At 42.1% G+C, this 16,307-nt stretch overlaps 1 protein-coding gene across 1 annotated transcript in view; it reads right to left on the reverse strand.

Moving 5' to 3' along the window:
* Window positions 1-16,307, reverse strand: part of RELN (reelin) — a 263,525-nt gene that overhangs the window by 57,258 nt on the left and 189,960 nt on the right. Inside the window, exons 23-30 of the mRNA XM_088533254.1 lie at window positions 13,518-13,655; window positions 12,527-12,713; window positions 8,303-8,508; window positions 6,401-6,572; window positions 5,840-6,040; window positions 3,936-4,171; window positions 1,774-1,931; window positions 681-888 (exon numbers count right to left, since the gene is read on the reverse strand). Coding sequence (XP_088389380.1) covers window positions 681-888; window positions 1,774-1,931; window positions 3,936-4,171; window positions 5,840-6,040; window positions 6,401-6,572; window positions 8,303-8,508; window positions 12,527-12,713; window positions 13,518-13,655 — 1,506 coding nt within the window. The remainder of the gene's footprint in view (window positions 1-680; window positions 889-1,773; window positions 1,932-3,935; window positions 4,172-5,839; window positions 6,041-6,400; window positions 6,573-8,302; window positions 8,509-12,526; window positions 12,714-13,517; window positions 13,656-16,307) is intronic.

Here is a 16,307-nt window from a genome sequence, read left to right on the forward strand (position 1 = left end):
AAGTAAGATGTATCTTACTGACTGCAATCATAGAATCACAGAATGCTTAGGGTTGGAAGGGACCTCTAGAGATCATCTAGTCCAACCCCCCTCCACACGCAGGGACACCTAGAGCACGTGGCACAGGGTGGCATCCAAGCGGGTTTTGAAGATCTCCAGAGAAGGAGACTCCACAACCTCACTGGGCAGCCTGTTCCAGTGCTCTGTCACCCTCACTGTTAAGAAATTTTTCCTTAAGTTCCTGTGGAACTTTTGGTGCTTCAGTTTGTGGCCATTACCTCTAGTCCTATCAGTGGCCACCACTGAAAAGAGACCAGCACCATCCTCTGCACTCCCTCCCTTGAGGTATTTATATACACTGATTAGATCCCCTCTCAGCCTTCTCTTCTCCAGGCTGAACAGGCCCAGCTCCCTCAGCCTCTCCTCATAGGGCAGATGTTCCAGGCCCCTGATCATCCTTGTAGCCCTGCGCTGGACTCTCTCCAGCAGCTCCACATCCCTCTTGTACTGTGGAGCCCAGAACTGGACACAATACTCCAGAAGAACATTTCGCAAATGTTCACAATCGCCAGAACATTTCACACCTTCTCTTACCTATGCTTGTTACAGCAGAAAGGAGAGAATGTTAATGCACAGAGTGTTCTGAGAAGCAGCACTCTCATAACTCATTCATAACTGACCTGATATTCGTGGTGTCCAGGGGAACGGTCCTTGCTTCCCTTTTGCCCAGTCCACTGAAGTACAGAGATTTTCCATCACTGAGCACTCCACAGCCTGTTCCAACCTGACCTCCTGTTATCTTGTACCAGAGAGGGCTTAACTTCCTCTCAAACCTGTCGAACATCTCACTGTGGTTAGGTACACTAGACACACAGGTTCCATGTGATGCTTCAAGAAAAAAAGACATATGGGAGATGTTTTGTTGAAACTGTGCTGAACAGAGGAGGAGTCAGATACAGTAAATGGACAAGCAGTTACATTGCACCCACATATGACAAAGTACCATGACATAATGACAGGATTGCACCTTTCAAAATCCTCTTTATAAATCTCGTAGGCAGAAAAAGTCTCATTTCTCTAAACTCTAGGATGGCTTAATTTAATAGGTGAACACCAGCTGTGTTTTATATTGGTAAGGCATTTTATGTAAACAGACACATATTATCCTTTTATTTCTTTTTAAGGAAATTGCACATAAGATGCTAGTGCATTGCCTTGTTGGTATAGAGGGTTCAAAAGAGCGGAATATACAACTGGTTGTGTCAGGCATTGTTTTTTTTATTGGGTTTGTCATTTCAGCATGAAACCACAAGCGAGCAGGATTTGCCGCAGAAGGCCTGTCAGAACATATGCTCCCTCCTGGTCCCATGCCATCTGAAGGGCAGGGGACTGAAAAGCAGCAGGAACTCTTTTGAGGATTATCCAAAAGTTTTTTAGAAGGCTTTTCAGTTTATAATATTTTGTATTCTCTCTTACTGCTGGTCCCCTGTACAGATGGTGACGTTCAAAGGTTGCAGTTGTCAGAAACATCACTGGTGTCTCGTGTCCTAGAGCGCTCTGCTTTGCCTGCAGTGAACTCTTTTTTTGTTTAACTTTTTTCTTTTTTAACTTAACTCTTTTACTTAACAAAAGGAACTGATTCCACTTGGCAGCCCACAGAGTTTATGTCATCATGTATTTCTCTGATATATTGGAGAAGACAAACAAGATGCCCAATTTATCGAAACAGCTCAGCCAAAGCCTCTGAATCACCGCTAAACAACCTGGTCTTACCTGTATAGCCCAAGTCACAAAAACAGACTCCTGAGACACAGTCCCCATGACCACTGCAGTACCCGGGGCAGGGCTCTGAAATGTAGACGCCGTCCAAGCCGAAGGGAGGCACATTCTTGTGGGAGCTGCTCTCCTGGATCCACCGGAACCGAGTCTTGCTGCAGAGGACGATAGTGAAAGGCACAGTGTGACCATTGCCTGCTCTGGGGCCTGCTGCGTACGTTGGGTGCTCTCCACTTAAGGTTGAAAGGGCCTTTTCCTAAATTAGCTCTTTGCAAATAAGATGCAAATGCATGCTCACATCATCAAGTTTATGCAGCACCATAAAGTTTATGCGACTTCACTTAGAAATACTTTTTCTGGAATGTTTTTAATGTATTTTGACATCCTCTGTTTCTCTGGCTCATATCCACCAATGTGGAGCAAAGAACAGCTTAGGTCATGTATCAGGAGGAGTGACTGATTAGAGATGACTCTAAAGATTCCTCTTACTAATCTGGTCAAACTGAACTGTTTGAATTGCATTTTAAAATCTCAGAATTCCATTTCTACAGTACTGGCAAAGAGAACACAGTAATGACAGTGTTGCCGTTTACTGCAGGATCATATAATTTTGAGTAAAGAGAGTTGAAGTAATTTGGATATAGGAAAAACACTTTATGGACTGTAAATAGAGAGAGAAAAAGTGACCCTACAGGACATGTAAGCAGAAGTACAAATGTTTCAGTCCTGAACAACAATATTAAATCCTTGAAAAACAGTGATCCCTTACAGAGCCCTTAACAGAGCCTCCCAAAACAGAGCCCTTAACTTCTACAGCTGTAACTGCTTCAGGGACTTCAGGGAGCCTACACTTAGTCACACCAGCTGACTCACTGCTGAGGAAATTTGTTCAAGAAAAAAGCATTTTGATTTTTAATTTTAAGTCTTCAACTTTTAGATAAATCATTTCATAGGACCTCCAGAGGGACAATCTGATTTAAAATCTCATTACCAATCCGAAATCCTCCTTTCTAGCCTGCCTCTTGAGTAATAGCACTATTGCTTTTCTCTGCTGTCCGCAGGGGGCTGGTGGGGAGGTGCTCATACTGCTAGCGCTATGTGCCAGCTGATAAAACAGGATGCTTCCAGGGAAAGCCCCGAACCATGATTTCCAAAGTGACCCATAACCCGTTCAACTGTTGAGCACGCGGGGAGCCTCATCATACTTGCAGTGCTTATGTTTTTAATGTATTAGCACGAGCTTCTTGCTCCTGATCACATTACTGAGCATAATGCCAAACAGATTGCTGCTATTCATTCTGCGCTGCTTGTTTTGGGTAAATCAAATCAGCTGGTGTCAGCTCTGCGCAATTTGGCACCTGCTTTTATTGGCTAATTACAGAAGAAAAGACAAACTCGTTAGGGTGCATGCTGTGTGTCTGCTCCTTGCAGCAGAGGGGCTGGTTGCCTAGGGGCAGAAAGCCCAGGACAGATAGAGAGGGAAGCGAGAAACGCTGTCCACATCCAAGCAAAGCTCGGTCAAAGGTTCCCAATTCCCAGGCCTGTTTGTGTCCTCCCTGGTTGATGCTCAGGGAAGCAGCGGGTGCTGCTGTGCACACCTGCCTGCAGGTGACGGGCACCTCTAGCACCGGCTCCACTGTGGGCTCCAGCTGCCCTGGTGCCAGCACCACGTGGCTGCCAGGGGACAGCCCACGTGCATCCCGACAGAGACTTTACGGGAGCCGCCATCGCCCGGTGACATGGACATCACCCGGCTGCTCCGACACCCCGCTCCGCTCGCTTCCCCGGCAGCAACCGCTGGTGAAATTAATCCTGTGGAAATGACTTCTTTGATTCCAGTGACTTATCGCTCTCTTGCTGGTGCCTCTGATAAGCGTAAAGAATGCAGCCCCATGATGAAGAGATTTATGTTAAATTAAAATGTTATAGGTTTTTTTCTTTTTTTTTTTTATTACAGTTCCTTGCTGCTTTGTAATTTAATTTATGGGCAGTTCTGACACTTTTAAAGCGGAAAGCGTCTCCCTGCTTTGTAGAACACGGCATATTCTTTCTAGATTTTTTTAACGCTGGTTTTATTTGCAACTTGCACCGTCTTCCTAACACAGCCCCAAGCGTGGGCACCTAGTTCCCCGGCACCCCTGGCTTTGCACCCCTCATACCTGGCGGCGAGCGCCCGCGGGATGACGATGGTGACCCTCGTCCAGTCCTCGAAGTCGCCCGTGTAGTAGACGCTGGGCTCGCTGAGCTCGCGGGAGCTGCCCTCGCAGCCGCGCGCGCCCGGCGACGCCGGGTAGCAGCCCTCCCGCACCAGCGACCAGAAGAGCCCGGCGTCGTGCGAGTACTGCAGCAGCACAGGCGCCGAGCCGCTGTACTGGCTGCTGCAGCCGATGTTGAGCTGAGGAAGCAGAGCAAGAGACGTGAGCCCGGGCGGCCCCCGCGCCGCCTTCCGTCCAGGACAAAAACCAGCTACTGAATAGGAGCTTCCAGCTTTGGTTTGCAAAACATTAGAAACATATTAGCTTTCGTTATTTCCTTGCAGAGCCTCTACGCGAATGGTAGCACGCAGAATATAAAGCACAATTATTTACATAAAATGAAATAGTGCTCATAAATTGCTGCATTTGGGTTTATCAATGCAAAATTATTCCAGGCAGCTGTTTAAAATGGAAATTCCACAAACTCAGGAAAGTATTTAACCATATGTTTAAAATTAAAGCAAGGAAATAGGACCGGCACATTTAGATGCAGGCCATTCTGGAAGCATTCCTAAAAAGAGATGAGTGTAAACACTTCTCAAAATTAAGGGCCAAACTAAGAGATATTATGAAGAAAGAGATCTCACTGCTTCATCTGATACATATGGTTTACACTTGTGCATGTCTACGCTACATTGCCAAACATTTCCCAGATGCAAGGTGTACGAAGTAATTTTAAGTATTTTTTTTTCAGACTAAACACAAGCTTTACATTGCTGTTGAACATGAAACAGACAGAATGAAGATGTAGTCACCAAAGTGGAGAAACTGGTCAAATTGTAAGTAGCAGCTTTTTCGAGGCAAATATTATTTACATATTGAGGTATTGTTGGCTTTTGGATGTTTAAAGTTATAAAACTGCAGATACTGACTCAGGAACTGTATTGCAGTCCTCAGTTGTACAGTGTCTTATGAACCCAACTATAGAGGAAAGGAGATTATTTTACAAATCCCATTATATCTAACTAACTTTTCCATTTTCCATTTATAGAACTGTGGGAATTATAGTTGAAAAGCTGCCTGTAAACATCTGATCTCTTTAATAATTCTACTTGTAAATTATTCAGTGTCTGTATCCACCAATTATGTAAGGACCATGTATTTGTGGCTACCTCATTAAAGTTGCATTGCAACCAACCTCCCGAATTCACCAATGGGATTTCATTATAAACTCAATAAAATTTTGATTAGGGTTCAGAAACAACTGCTTGTCAAAGCAAATGCATTTTCTTTGGAGCCCATATTTTGATGTACTGTCAGACCACTGCGATTTTGGTAAGCCCTTTAAAGAAGAGAATGCTAATTGGAGCCCATTTTCATTCACACAATAAAAGTAAATTATTAGAAAAATCCCACACTGGAGTATAAAGCAGCTTGTAAGTCCTTAAATAGTTTAAAATACAAAAAATGTACGCAAAACACATTGAAGCTTTTGCAGTCATGGAGCCTCAGATGGGATGAATCCTTTTTCCCTTGACAGTGTAGCAGCCGATACTGGCTAGACTATAATGACAGCCACTTCAAACCACTTCTGCAACTCCTTAAGGAACAACAAGCCTTTAAAATTCCTCTAGAGAGAGGAAAACAAAAAGGCTGTCCTGTGCCAAGGTTTTGGCTGTCCTTTTTAAAAAGCAGTCTCATATTTTATAGTGTATGAGTTCGTATTTGCGCTCTTCATGTTTTTTTTCCATGTTGTTTTAACTCATTGCCTAGCTTTGAACTGTGGCCCCAGTGACATCTCACAATAATTGAATAAGCTGAATAAGGGAAGTTTCATTGATCTGTGGGGATTTATATTTAAAGAATACCTTAAACTGCAGGACGTATCCAGGTTTCAGAGTTAAATCTCGAGTCACTGCAAACCGGTCTCCATCTGATTTACCAAAGAGCATGGCCGAGGGGGTTGCAGAGCAGAAACTCTCATTTTTAGGCATCCCTTCGTTGGCCAACATTAGCCACACACTCAGCTGGTTCATGGGGTAATCAAATGCTGGCTTCTCGTAGAAGTTCTGTTATAAGTGAAAAGAAATAAGCACCAAAACAAACACTATCATCTTGCATTGTGGCTTCAAAATAAATGCCAAAATGTCCTATTTTCAAATGTTGCAGTTTGTATTTATGGTAATTTTCCAAAAGCTGCAACTTCCAACATTTCTGTCTCGGTTTCTGAGGAGATGCTTAATTACAGCGGGTAGCAAAATGATTAGGAGTCTGATGGTGTTAAGACAGGACCAGATTAGTACCATGTCAAGATACAGCTGCAGACGTTGCAGATGTTTCATTAAATATATACTACCTAGTCAAAGAGGATTCAAGAGAGGATGGCTCCAGTTTTGTGCTGGTGCTCCCTGACTTCCCTTGCTAATTACCTGCGGCAAAGTTGGATTGACAACGGGAATGATGTGTTTCTGCTTCTCCGACAAAACGATGATATCATCGAGCGCCCACTGATCATAACCTTCTCCTGAAAACACAGGCTGCCACCAGCGGAACCTGGTGCAGGGAGTCTTGGCTGTGGCCGGAAGCTCCAGGTAGACAAACCTGAAGGACAAAAATCCAGCAAAATTCCAGAGAAACGTGAGAAATACCACACACACCGAAAAGAGCTAGGAAAACTCCTCTTACATGCAGAAGCCCTTAGAAATCCACTACATCTCTGGAAACCTATTTATGAAGTGCCTATCAAGAAGCTTCCTTTCTCCAGCTTTCTTGCCCCGTTGCAACTTATAGATCTTTAAGAAAATGGCTATTTTTCACTATGTATTTGTGTATTGCCCAACACAATAAAGAGCTGATTTGAATTCTTTAGCTTTTAATCAAGCTGTTCAGCTCATCTGTGTTCAGTAAGTTTTGGTATACTTTTGTTGCCAGCAAATAATAATGAAATATGCTGTCAAAATTCATTTCTCATCCTCCTTTACTGGTTGGTCCAATTCAGAGACAAAAGCATCCTTATATTACTGTGACTGCAGTAGTTTCTGTACCAGGGTTTTCTTCTGTGGATAAAAATATATCAGCCACCTCTATGAAACTCCATAAGAGAACTTCTGCTCCTTTAGAACAGCGTTTGCTTTATTTTTAATTTAGGAAGGTTAAACACAGGTTATAGTTTCAGTATAAATCATACTTAAAATACAAAAAATAAAGTTATTTGTGCAGTCACTTGCAGACACCTTAAATTTACACACACACATATATGCATACTATGTATATGCACACACATATATAAAATACATATATAAAAAATACTTTTTTCATGTATTTTCTTTTATACCACACATTATTTTTTATCATAGACCTGCTTCATTTACTGTTTCAGCAGGTAGAGCTGAAAGACTTTTCTGGGGCTGCAGGGATCCTTATTTTTCAAAGAATTCCTAGATTTAGGTGCTTCGGAAATTGAAAAATAAAGAAGGTTCAGATAGTATTTGGAGCAGCAATAGAAAAATTAAATATGTATAGCTGCATATCCAGTAAGTGTCATCAATAATGGTTAATCAATAGGAAAAATGTTTTGGCTAAGAAGTTTTGGATGGGGCAGCGATGAAGATTTTAGTGTATAGCTTGGGACACCCTTCTATGTTGGATGTTTACCATCATTTTGACAAAGTAACTTTAGACAAGACTAAACAAAGGTCAACAGGTTTTAAAATTTCAAGTGCTGAGATCACTTTCAGCAAAGGACAGTTTGCAAAATTATGGAAATCCTTCCAAAAACATTGCTCATTACAATGCAAAATTAGGACATGTGAGGACAAAATTATTTAAATATTGTGACACACAAACTACTGTAACAGAACACATGCTAATGCCTACACAGACAAATGCAGTTTAAGTTTGCACTGACAAGCTAGCACACAGCAGCTCCTAAATGCCGAAAATGACTTTTCCCCCCCCCTTTTTAAGTACTTTTTATTGTAGGTGACACTAATACATGTTCATTAGCTCTGAAACCAGAATAAGAGGAAATAATAGATTTCTATGCTTCTTCTGGATAAGTTCTGTATTTGCTTGATAATGTTTTGCATATGTTAGCCTTTTAGAGATGTATTATATTGGAAGTAACTGTAAACTTGCTACTTTATTTCAGGTTTTATAAGATCCTCTCATATTTGAGTTTTTTCATTTCTAGTGCCAGGAGTTTAAGGGGGCAGCCTGGAAGAGCTTGCACGTAATTATGGCTTTTCATGTTTTCATGACAGAGAATGGACGGAGAAATAGCTGGTGAACGTGCTTCTGCAGTATGGCTCGAATTTAGACCAAAATTGTACCTGGGTTTACTGAAATCCGAGAAGTACATTTCTGCCAGCAGCTGCCAGTTGATCCCACCGTTGTTGCTGTACTGTAGCAGCACTCCTTCCTCTCGGCTGTCCGGAGCATTGCACGAAGGACTATCCCCTCCAATCTGGATGTAAAACTGGACAAAATCCACCCAGGTAGTGTCCAAATCCCAGCTTACCAGCTGTCTTTTCCCAGCCTACAGGTCAAGGATTAGAGAGGGGAAAATGGTATTAAATACAACACCTTTACTGTGAACAGATGTATCGAAAGTCAAATGTCCAAAATGCCTATGAGCTAAAGTCAAGTCCAAAAGTCTATGAGTTTTAAAATCTCATCTGTTTACAGGAGAATACTGTACAGAAAACTACACATCAGGAAGGGCATTGAGTTTTGTGCTAATGTAGCATTTTTCATCTTTAGGACAATGATTCTTCAGGTTTTTCCTTTGTAATGTATCTCTCAGGTGTGTACTTACAAGCATTCACCCTGCAAGCATTTTTTATCACTACACACACATTTCAACATACATTTGCACATACTGGTAAGCTAAGAAAATCATTTCACCTCTTTCCTTTCCCTGCTTATTCCTTCAGGATGCCAGGTATCTCCAGAGAAGCAGGAAGGGATCCCTTGTTTTCCCTTGTATCCCTTACCTCCTAGTGTTGAATGTTGAGGTGCTTTAATATGATAAAACATAAAGCAGTGACAAGTCTTGTCTGAGATCTCATTTCCCCAGTCAAATCTTGCACTGTCTGGGGTGGTGAGGTGCTCTGGATTCATAGCTCTGCTAATTCATCACTTTTCTGAAAAAGGTGTGTATTTAGTGTCTCGGGAGAGAAGAGCTTGAGCTCTATTTACATTTTGTTTTGCAGTTACCTGGCGATCAAACATACCTCAATTACCACCAGATCCTCACATGCTGTAATATCTACACATATTTAAACCTCAAATTATCCTGAACACTTTTTGTCAAGTTACAGGCTCATATAGCATCCAAAAATACACACGCTCACACACACAGGCTTTTCACTTACACCTTTTCCTAGTGTTGGCCCCTTGGCCCAAGCAGCAGTCTGTTGGCACAGATGGGAGCTTCACCTCCAGCTCACAAGCTTTTGCTTTTTCCATTCATGGCATTCAAGGTGCCACTGCTATTTGATCCTCTCTACAATTAACTTGGCATTCATTTCCCAAGTTGTTAACCCAATGTTATCTGAAGAGAACAGTCTCTTCCCAGCTCTTCCCCACCCCTCAGGATCAGCACATCTGACAGACTTTCTTCCAGTTACCTTCTTACAAAAGCAGCATAGGACAGATTTACTGCAGGGAAACAGACTATCTCCCATACAAAGATAAAGAGGGATGCACTTTCTCTGCACTCATGCCAGTGTGATTTCTTCATACACAAAATGATGTTCTTCCCCAATAAATATTGTAAGTCATTTAATTAAAACGTGTGGATTTGGTTTCAGGTTTGCCTAAGCATAGCTGAGTGAAAAAATAGTTTCATGAAACCAAGTGAATGACTTTTCTGGAGATATTTTCTGTTCTAGTAGAGTTCTAGCTACAACTTGGCACTGCATAGGTGAGGATCCTTAACAAAACAGGGCAAAATTGGTTATTTATAATTCCAGTGCTGTTTGTAATTCCCTGCAAATTCATGGGAGTGTTGACCATCTCCAAGCCCAAGAAGGATCAAAAAGAAAAATCTGTGCTAAATTACAAAGATGATGTTTGCATTTCAAATAATATTTATGTTTCTCCCTCTTTTCTGATGCTTACATCTGTGATCCTCCTGACACACTTCCAGTATGGACAAGTGATGTGATCTAGTGGGACATAAATAACAAGCTCTATGAGCTGAGTTTTAAAATCTCATCTATGCTTTTTACACAACAATATATGAATTGTTCTAATCACCATTCCCACCCAGACCAGAGTAAACTTGGAAGAAAGAAATGCCTATACTCCAGTTTCCCAGAACGTTTTGTTGTCCTGGTAATTAATTGCATTGCAGTCTAGATCCATAACTGTTTTGTAGGCTCTACCAAATATGTCACTTCACATTGCTAGCCCAATTTCTGGAAGCTGAATGCTTGTGCTTTCAAAACTCAAGTAGCTTAAACCACCAATGGCACTTAAGATCTCTGATGAATCCCTGAAGAAAGTCACCTGGGATATGGTGGTATTGATTCAGACATGAATGATGCTGCCTGTTCTGGTTTATTACTTATTTTATCTCCAGTTGAGTAAAGCTGTCCTGGACCACGTCATGATTGCAAGATGGGCACAGTGTGCAGCGGACACCAGGATCTCACTGCAGCCCCAAATGGTCCAGAGAACCCTCAGCAGCTCTGGGTAGTCTGCATCCAGATCTTCCTTTGGAGATCCAAGGATTTGGAAATTCCCTTAATCAACCCAACTCGAAAGGCTAAAATAGAGATACAACATCCTTGCTGCCCAGCAGGTGAGACCCAGATTACTGGCTCACAGTAGATGGAGCTCTGGAGGTGCAACTACACAGGGTTTCCCCATGCTGCACCCCTACACACCCCTATGGCAACCTACAGCATCCCTACACACAGTCTGCTCTGCTGGCAGAGGGGCTAGCCAGGTTAGGCAAGAAAGGGCACAAGTTACATAAAACCTCAAAGGAATCGTAGGGACTAATCCAAACTCCTCTGTCCTGCAAACACACCCATGACTGATTAAAATGAGTTGTAAAAGAAGAGATGGAGGTTTGGCGGGACAAAGCCAACATTAATTCCGGCAGCAGGGATTGATCACAGCAGTAAACATCAGACATCCAAATAAAAAATAGCAATTTGACCAAACACAAAATACAGCCTGTACATATGAGCTCCAAAAACAATGCATGAATATTGTTGGGCAACTATAAAAATAATTTTTATGCCATCTATCACCATGGACACTAGATGCCTTGAAAAAAGATCTAAACAGAAATTAAATAAGCCACCTTCAGCTGATGGTGCACAGACTGCTGCTACTCAAGAAATGAATGATAACCTAACCCTTAGAGATCAATAGCAGGAAGCCAAGAATTTCTAAATGAGATTTTCACTCCTCCTTAGCAGAAATAAGAGGAAAGATCATAGCAGGTTAATTCTAATTTAGCAAACTACTTTGAAAAGCTTGGCATAAAGAACTGAGCCAGAAGGAAGAACATCTATCAGAGAAGACAATTATATATATACAAAAAAATCCAATTATCACAATTAGCTAGCTATACTGATTGGCCTATTATGAAATTTTCAGCGCAGAGCTGCATTTCCAGGAGAGCTGGAAGTGAGGCTATGTAGGAGTTCTGAAAATTATTTGATGGGTTAGATTTTTGTAATGAGGTAAACAACACACAATTACACAGCTTTGCATATTGGGTTATTCTTCTGGGACTAATCCGGCTTTCATGACAGCAGTGGCAGTTTGATCAAACCCTTAAAAGAGAACCACGTCGCTGCATTAAACTCTCCCGTTCAATTAAGAACAAAACCAAATCCCAGAACTAGACCTGAGGAACAACAACGAAAAATAAATCTGTGATTACAATCCATAATCTTACATATGGTCATAAAGATTTCTCTCTTTTTTTTTTCTTAATTATAATTGTTATTAATTATCACATTTCTGTATTCCCTTTTCCTGCAATATTATTTTTGTCTGCAAACCATATCAATCATACAACAGAGTATTCTCCTGCTGGCTAACCAGGCACTTTCTATGGTCTGGAGGGCTTGCTTTTTCACCAGCTTGGGTCCTTTGCCCTCATGCTAGCTGCTTGCCTCCCCTGAAAGCAGGGCTTTTTCTGTGCCTGGCCAAGAATATTACAGAATGGAGACAAATGGAACTTGGGGGCTGCTGAGAAAGAATCTGGTATGAAAGCAGCAAATGCACAATTAAGACAGCATTAACGTACACACTTCTCAGTGCATTGGCAATTTTCTTCCTTCCATTATTGCCGGTATTTCTTGGATACATAATGCACATGTCACTCCCTGTTTCTTTTGATTGCTTTGTTCTTCACCTGCAGAGAACAGCCGCGCTGGTTAATGCACTTCCCGCACTGTGTGCTGCTTTGTCTCCGCTCTCTCTCCGGAGCACTCTGCCCCTTCCCTTTCTTGCCGTCCAACCACATCATGTTCACTTCAAAGGGGCACCGCAGGCCTCTCCATTCGCCGGCCCTGCTTGTGACGTACCTTGTTGAAGTAGAGCGAGGAGCCCGAGGAGATGACCCCACAGCCCTCCTCGGGCTTCACAATCTCTCCCCCGATAACCTCCTGCCATTCGGTCTTCAGGCCATCGGGGTTCTCAAAATCGGACATGACAGTGGAGGGGAGGGGGTTTTCAGGCTGGCATTCAGTACCCCGAAACCCCGAGTCACACCTGGCGGAGGGAGCACAGGCATAAGGAGCTGTTAAATATTTTACTGGGGATAGCCACAGTCACTTGAGGCAGTGCAATGACCTTTTGAAACTGTAAATTGCCCTGAAATCGCAATTTTGGATCCTGGCAGCACCAGGTCAACCCTTTGTTCTCTGTGTGAGTCTTTTAAATTTAATTGAATTTAATTTTTGCATTCAGGATCTGTCTGTAATGCTAATGGCCATGTTTATTCAGTCATTGTCAGGGTTCGGACACAGAGTCTCAGATGTGCATAGCTTTGAGCCCCTGTTGCTCCGATCGCAGGAGCGGTGCTCGGCACAGACAAGATTTGTGTCATCCTGCTCTCCCTGTGAAGAGCAAGCCTGGAGGCTGCAGCACATCAGTAACTGCTAGGCAGTCAGGATTTTTTTATAGTATTTTTTATAATGCAGATAAATTCTTTCTTTGTATATGGACTACATATATTGAAATAGAAATAACTGGAAATAAGCTGTATTTTTATTCCAAAAAAATCTGCTGAGTGTGTAGTTAGAGGCTGGCAGGCAGCACTCTGGTATTGCACTCAGGCTGATGGCAACTGTGAAACAGTGCTGCACTGGTCCCTGGGTTCATTTGATACAGAAAAATGCCTCCTGAAGAGGACACCTCATGAACAGGAGACCGGGACACCCATATCTGGGTAGCTTGTCCACCACTGGAAAATCCAAAAACAAGAACAGCAAAAAAACCCTATACGAAATAACAGCAAACATGAAGTGCCAGAACAAAACTCCTTTTTAAGAGGAAGAGGCCAATGTTTGGTACCTGCATATGCCATGGTCGCACCAGCCATGTCCGTTGCACATGTTGGGGCACTGCTGTCCGATGTAGATGTTATCCAAAGCCCACTCATCTTGGGCTGTGTAGTAGCACTGGCTCCAGCGGAAACGGGTGGCACTGGACCTTAAAACCAATGACAATGTGTTAATTTGTGATGCTTTACTGAACTGCAGGAAAAAGGTAAAATACAACTTTAAAAAAATAAAGCTGAAATCACAATCACAGCCCAGTCTGCAAATACTGACACAACCAAAGACATTTTTGTAAATGAACTTTATAGATAATAATACCACTAATTGCACAGGGAGCTCTAATGAACAATCTAGTCATTAATTACTTTTCTGCAGTGGCTGGAGTTGGGAGTTTTTGTGGTGGAATCATTGGGTTGGTTAGATTACTTGCCTAAATCCAAGTGAGTTCTAGATATGGGTAATATTGTTTAAGATGAAAGATCTTCATGTAGTTTCCCTTCTCTAGTTAAGTGGTTTCTTTTTGGTTACAGCTTTGTTTTTCTTTATTATAATGGTGGCAGGTAGCATTATGTACTGCTTGACAACGTGCTTGATAATGGCCCATTAAGAGATACTATCTCTGCTGTAACCTGGACATTTTCCATGTTGAGAGGCTCTCACTAGCCAAACTGACCCAAAACTCTCAAAGACCAAGTCTAAGGAAGAAACTAAATTGACAGAGAGTACTTCTCATTATCAAAGACCCTTTCCAAGCTCTAGCGTAAATCTGTGAAGTTACAAGCATTTGGAACAAAAAGGAGAAATGGCTAAATTCTGGGGAAAAAGGCCAAAGTTTGGGTGGAGGGCACATTCCCATCCAGATCCTGACTGGCACCTAAAACTCATTAATATTAATGCAGGGAGATGGAGAACTACTATTAGCTGCCAGTTACCATCTACAAGCAATGGCACAGGTCAGTAGAGAAAATTGAAATCTTTCCAAGTGTTTTCTGAGCCATATGGCTATAGTATGATGGTATGGGATGTAATTTTGTTACTCGTCAATTAAGCAAAAAAAAATGGATATATGCAGAATAAGAGTTGTTAAAATGAATATTTTAAAGGTATGTGATCAACCACTCACATGTATGGGAATGAAAAAATGAATACAGGAGGCAGGTACACCTGAAATGGACCGTACCAGATAGCAGTTCATCACCCAGTCACCTACTGGGACTACACAAAGATTACTTTAGGACATGCTTGGAGAAATTTTTAGAATTTAACTACTATAATTTATTTAAAAAGCAAGTGAAAAAGCTTAAGGGCATGATTTTTAATTGAAATGACCCTTGATTTCAGCTTCAAATATGTGCTTGATATTGCAAATATTATAAGCATTTTTACAGCATGCAGAGCTAATCTGCTGGGGCAGATCTGCAGATTAAATACTCCCACAGGACGTAATATATTGATGGGTCACATTACAAGAGCTATGAATTATCCATTAAAAGTGCATGGTGTCAGTAATCTGTGCACTAAGGACTTTCTAAGCTTGTACAGGCACAAGGGACAATAAATATTCACCATCATTATATATTGTTTATCTTTGCAGGGCTCTGAAGCTGGTAGATCACCTTGGTGATGTGGCTGTCATTTACTACAGAACATCAAAGGACATCATCAGTGATGATGCCCATCAGTGATGATGCCTTGGCAGACTGTGCTCTAGGAGGAACTGTAGTCACTGCTGTGGGCTCACTTGCTCTGAGAAAAATAACAATCCTGAAAACAATGCTGTCCAAAAAGATTTTTTTTAAATAAAAATAAGAACTAAAAACAGCACAATGAAACTCTGCAATTCCTGCTGTTTCCCCAGCTCACAGGAATGAGAGTGTTGCAGCTGGCCTTCTGAGACTCCGCATAATAACAGTGGGTGGAGATGAGGTGTGTAAGCTGGAGCTGCGCAGGGCTATGTACAGGGCTGGGGGCAATGGGTTCAATACTGTCACAGAGCAAGTCCTGGGGGTGCAGCAGCTGGCTGTGCCTTGGGATCACTGCTCCCCACACCATTTCACACAGCAGCAGCGACACTTCCTCCTGTCACTTATGGGGGGTTGACCTGATGGCCAGGTCCGGTTCCTGAGGACCCACTTCCCAGGAGCTGATTTTTAGCTAGGGATGAAGAAGCCCTGCAGTGCCAAAACCACTCCAAAGTGTGTGAGGGGCTCACAGCACTGCCTTGCCATGGAGGGCCCTGCAAGACTGATGAGGACTGTCACACACCTGAAAACAGCAAAAGCTTTCCCGGATCTGCTCGCCTCTGGGTGAAAATAAAGGTGCTTCAGGCTAAACTCAGGATTGCAAAAGCCATGTCACCCTCAAAAAGCAGTTCTGCTCCAGTTTATGAAAGCTTTTCCCCTCAACTTAACACCATCTTAAAGAGGGTTATGCTTTTAAAAATGGTTATCAACAAATTTAAAAAGGCCATACTAACTAAGACAGGACAATAAGAAGGCTGAGTGCCAGCTGTATTCTCAGTGATAAAGGATCCATTTTCTAGACAGTCACCATTTGGATACCTACTCAATTTAAAGGTGTAATAGTGACTAGTTAGGAAAACATTTTAATACCAACAAAACTCTCATTTTTTTGTATTTTTTCCCTTTTTTTTTCTACAAGGCTTCTACAGGGCTTTCTTGGAGACATTTCTTTTCTACAATGCTACTGGGAGACAATCTGCCTTTCTGATGGCATTATATTTAACTCATGTTGATGTCAAATAAAAGTCACTGCTGTTGTGTGACACTTTGCATAAGCAAAA

Source organism: Tinamus guttatus, unplaced genomic scaffold, assembly GCF_059628265.1.
Source record: "Tinamus guttatus ecotype Peru unplaced genomic scaffold, ASM5962826v1 Tinamus_guttatus_pri_ptg000489l, whole genome shotgun sequence".
Taxonomy (NCBI): domain Eukaryota; kingdom Metazoa; phylum Chordata; class Aves; order Tinamiformes; family Tinamidae; genus Tinamus; species Tinamus guttatus.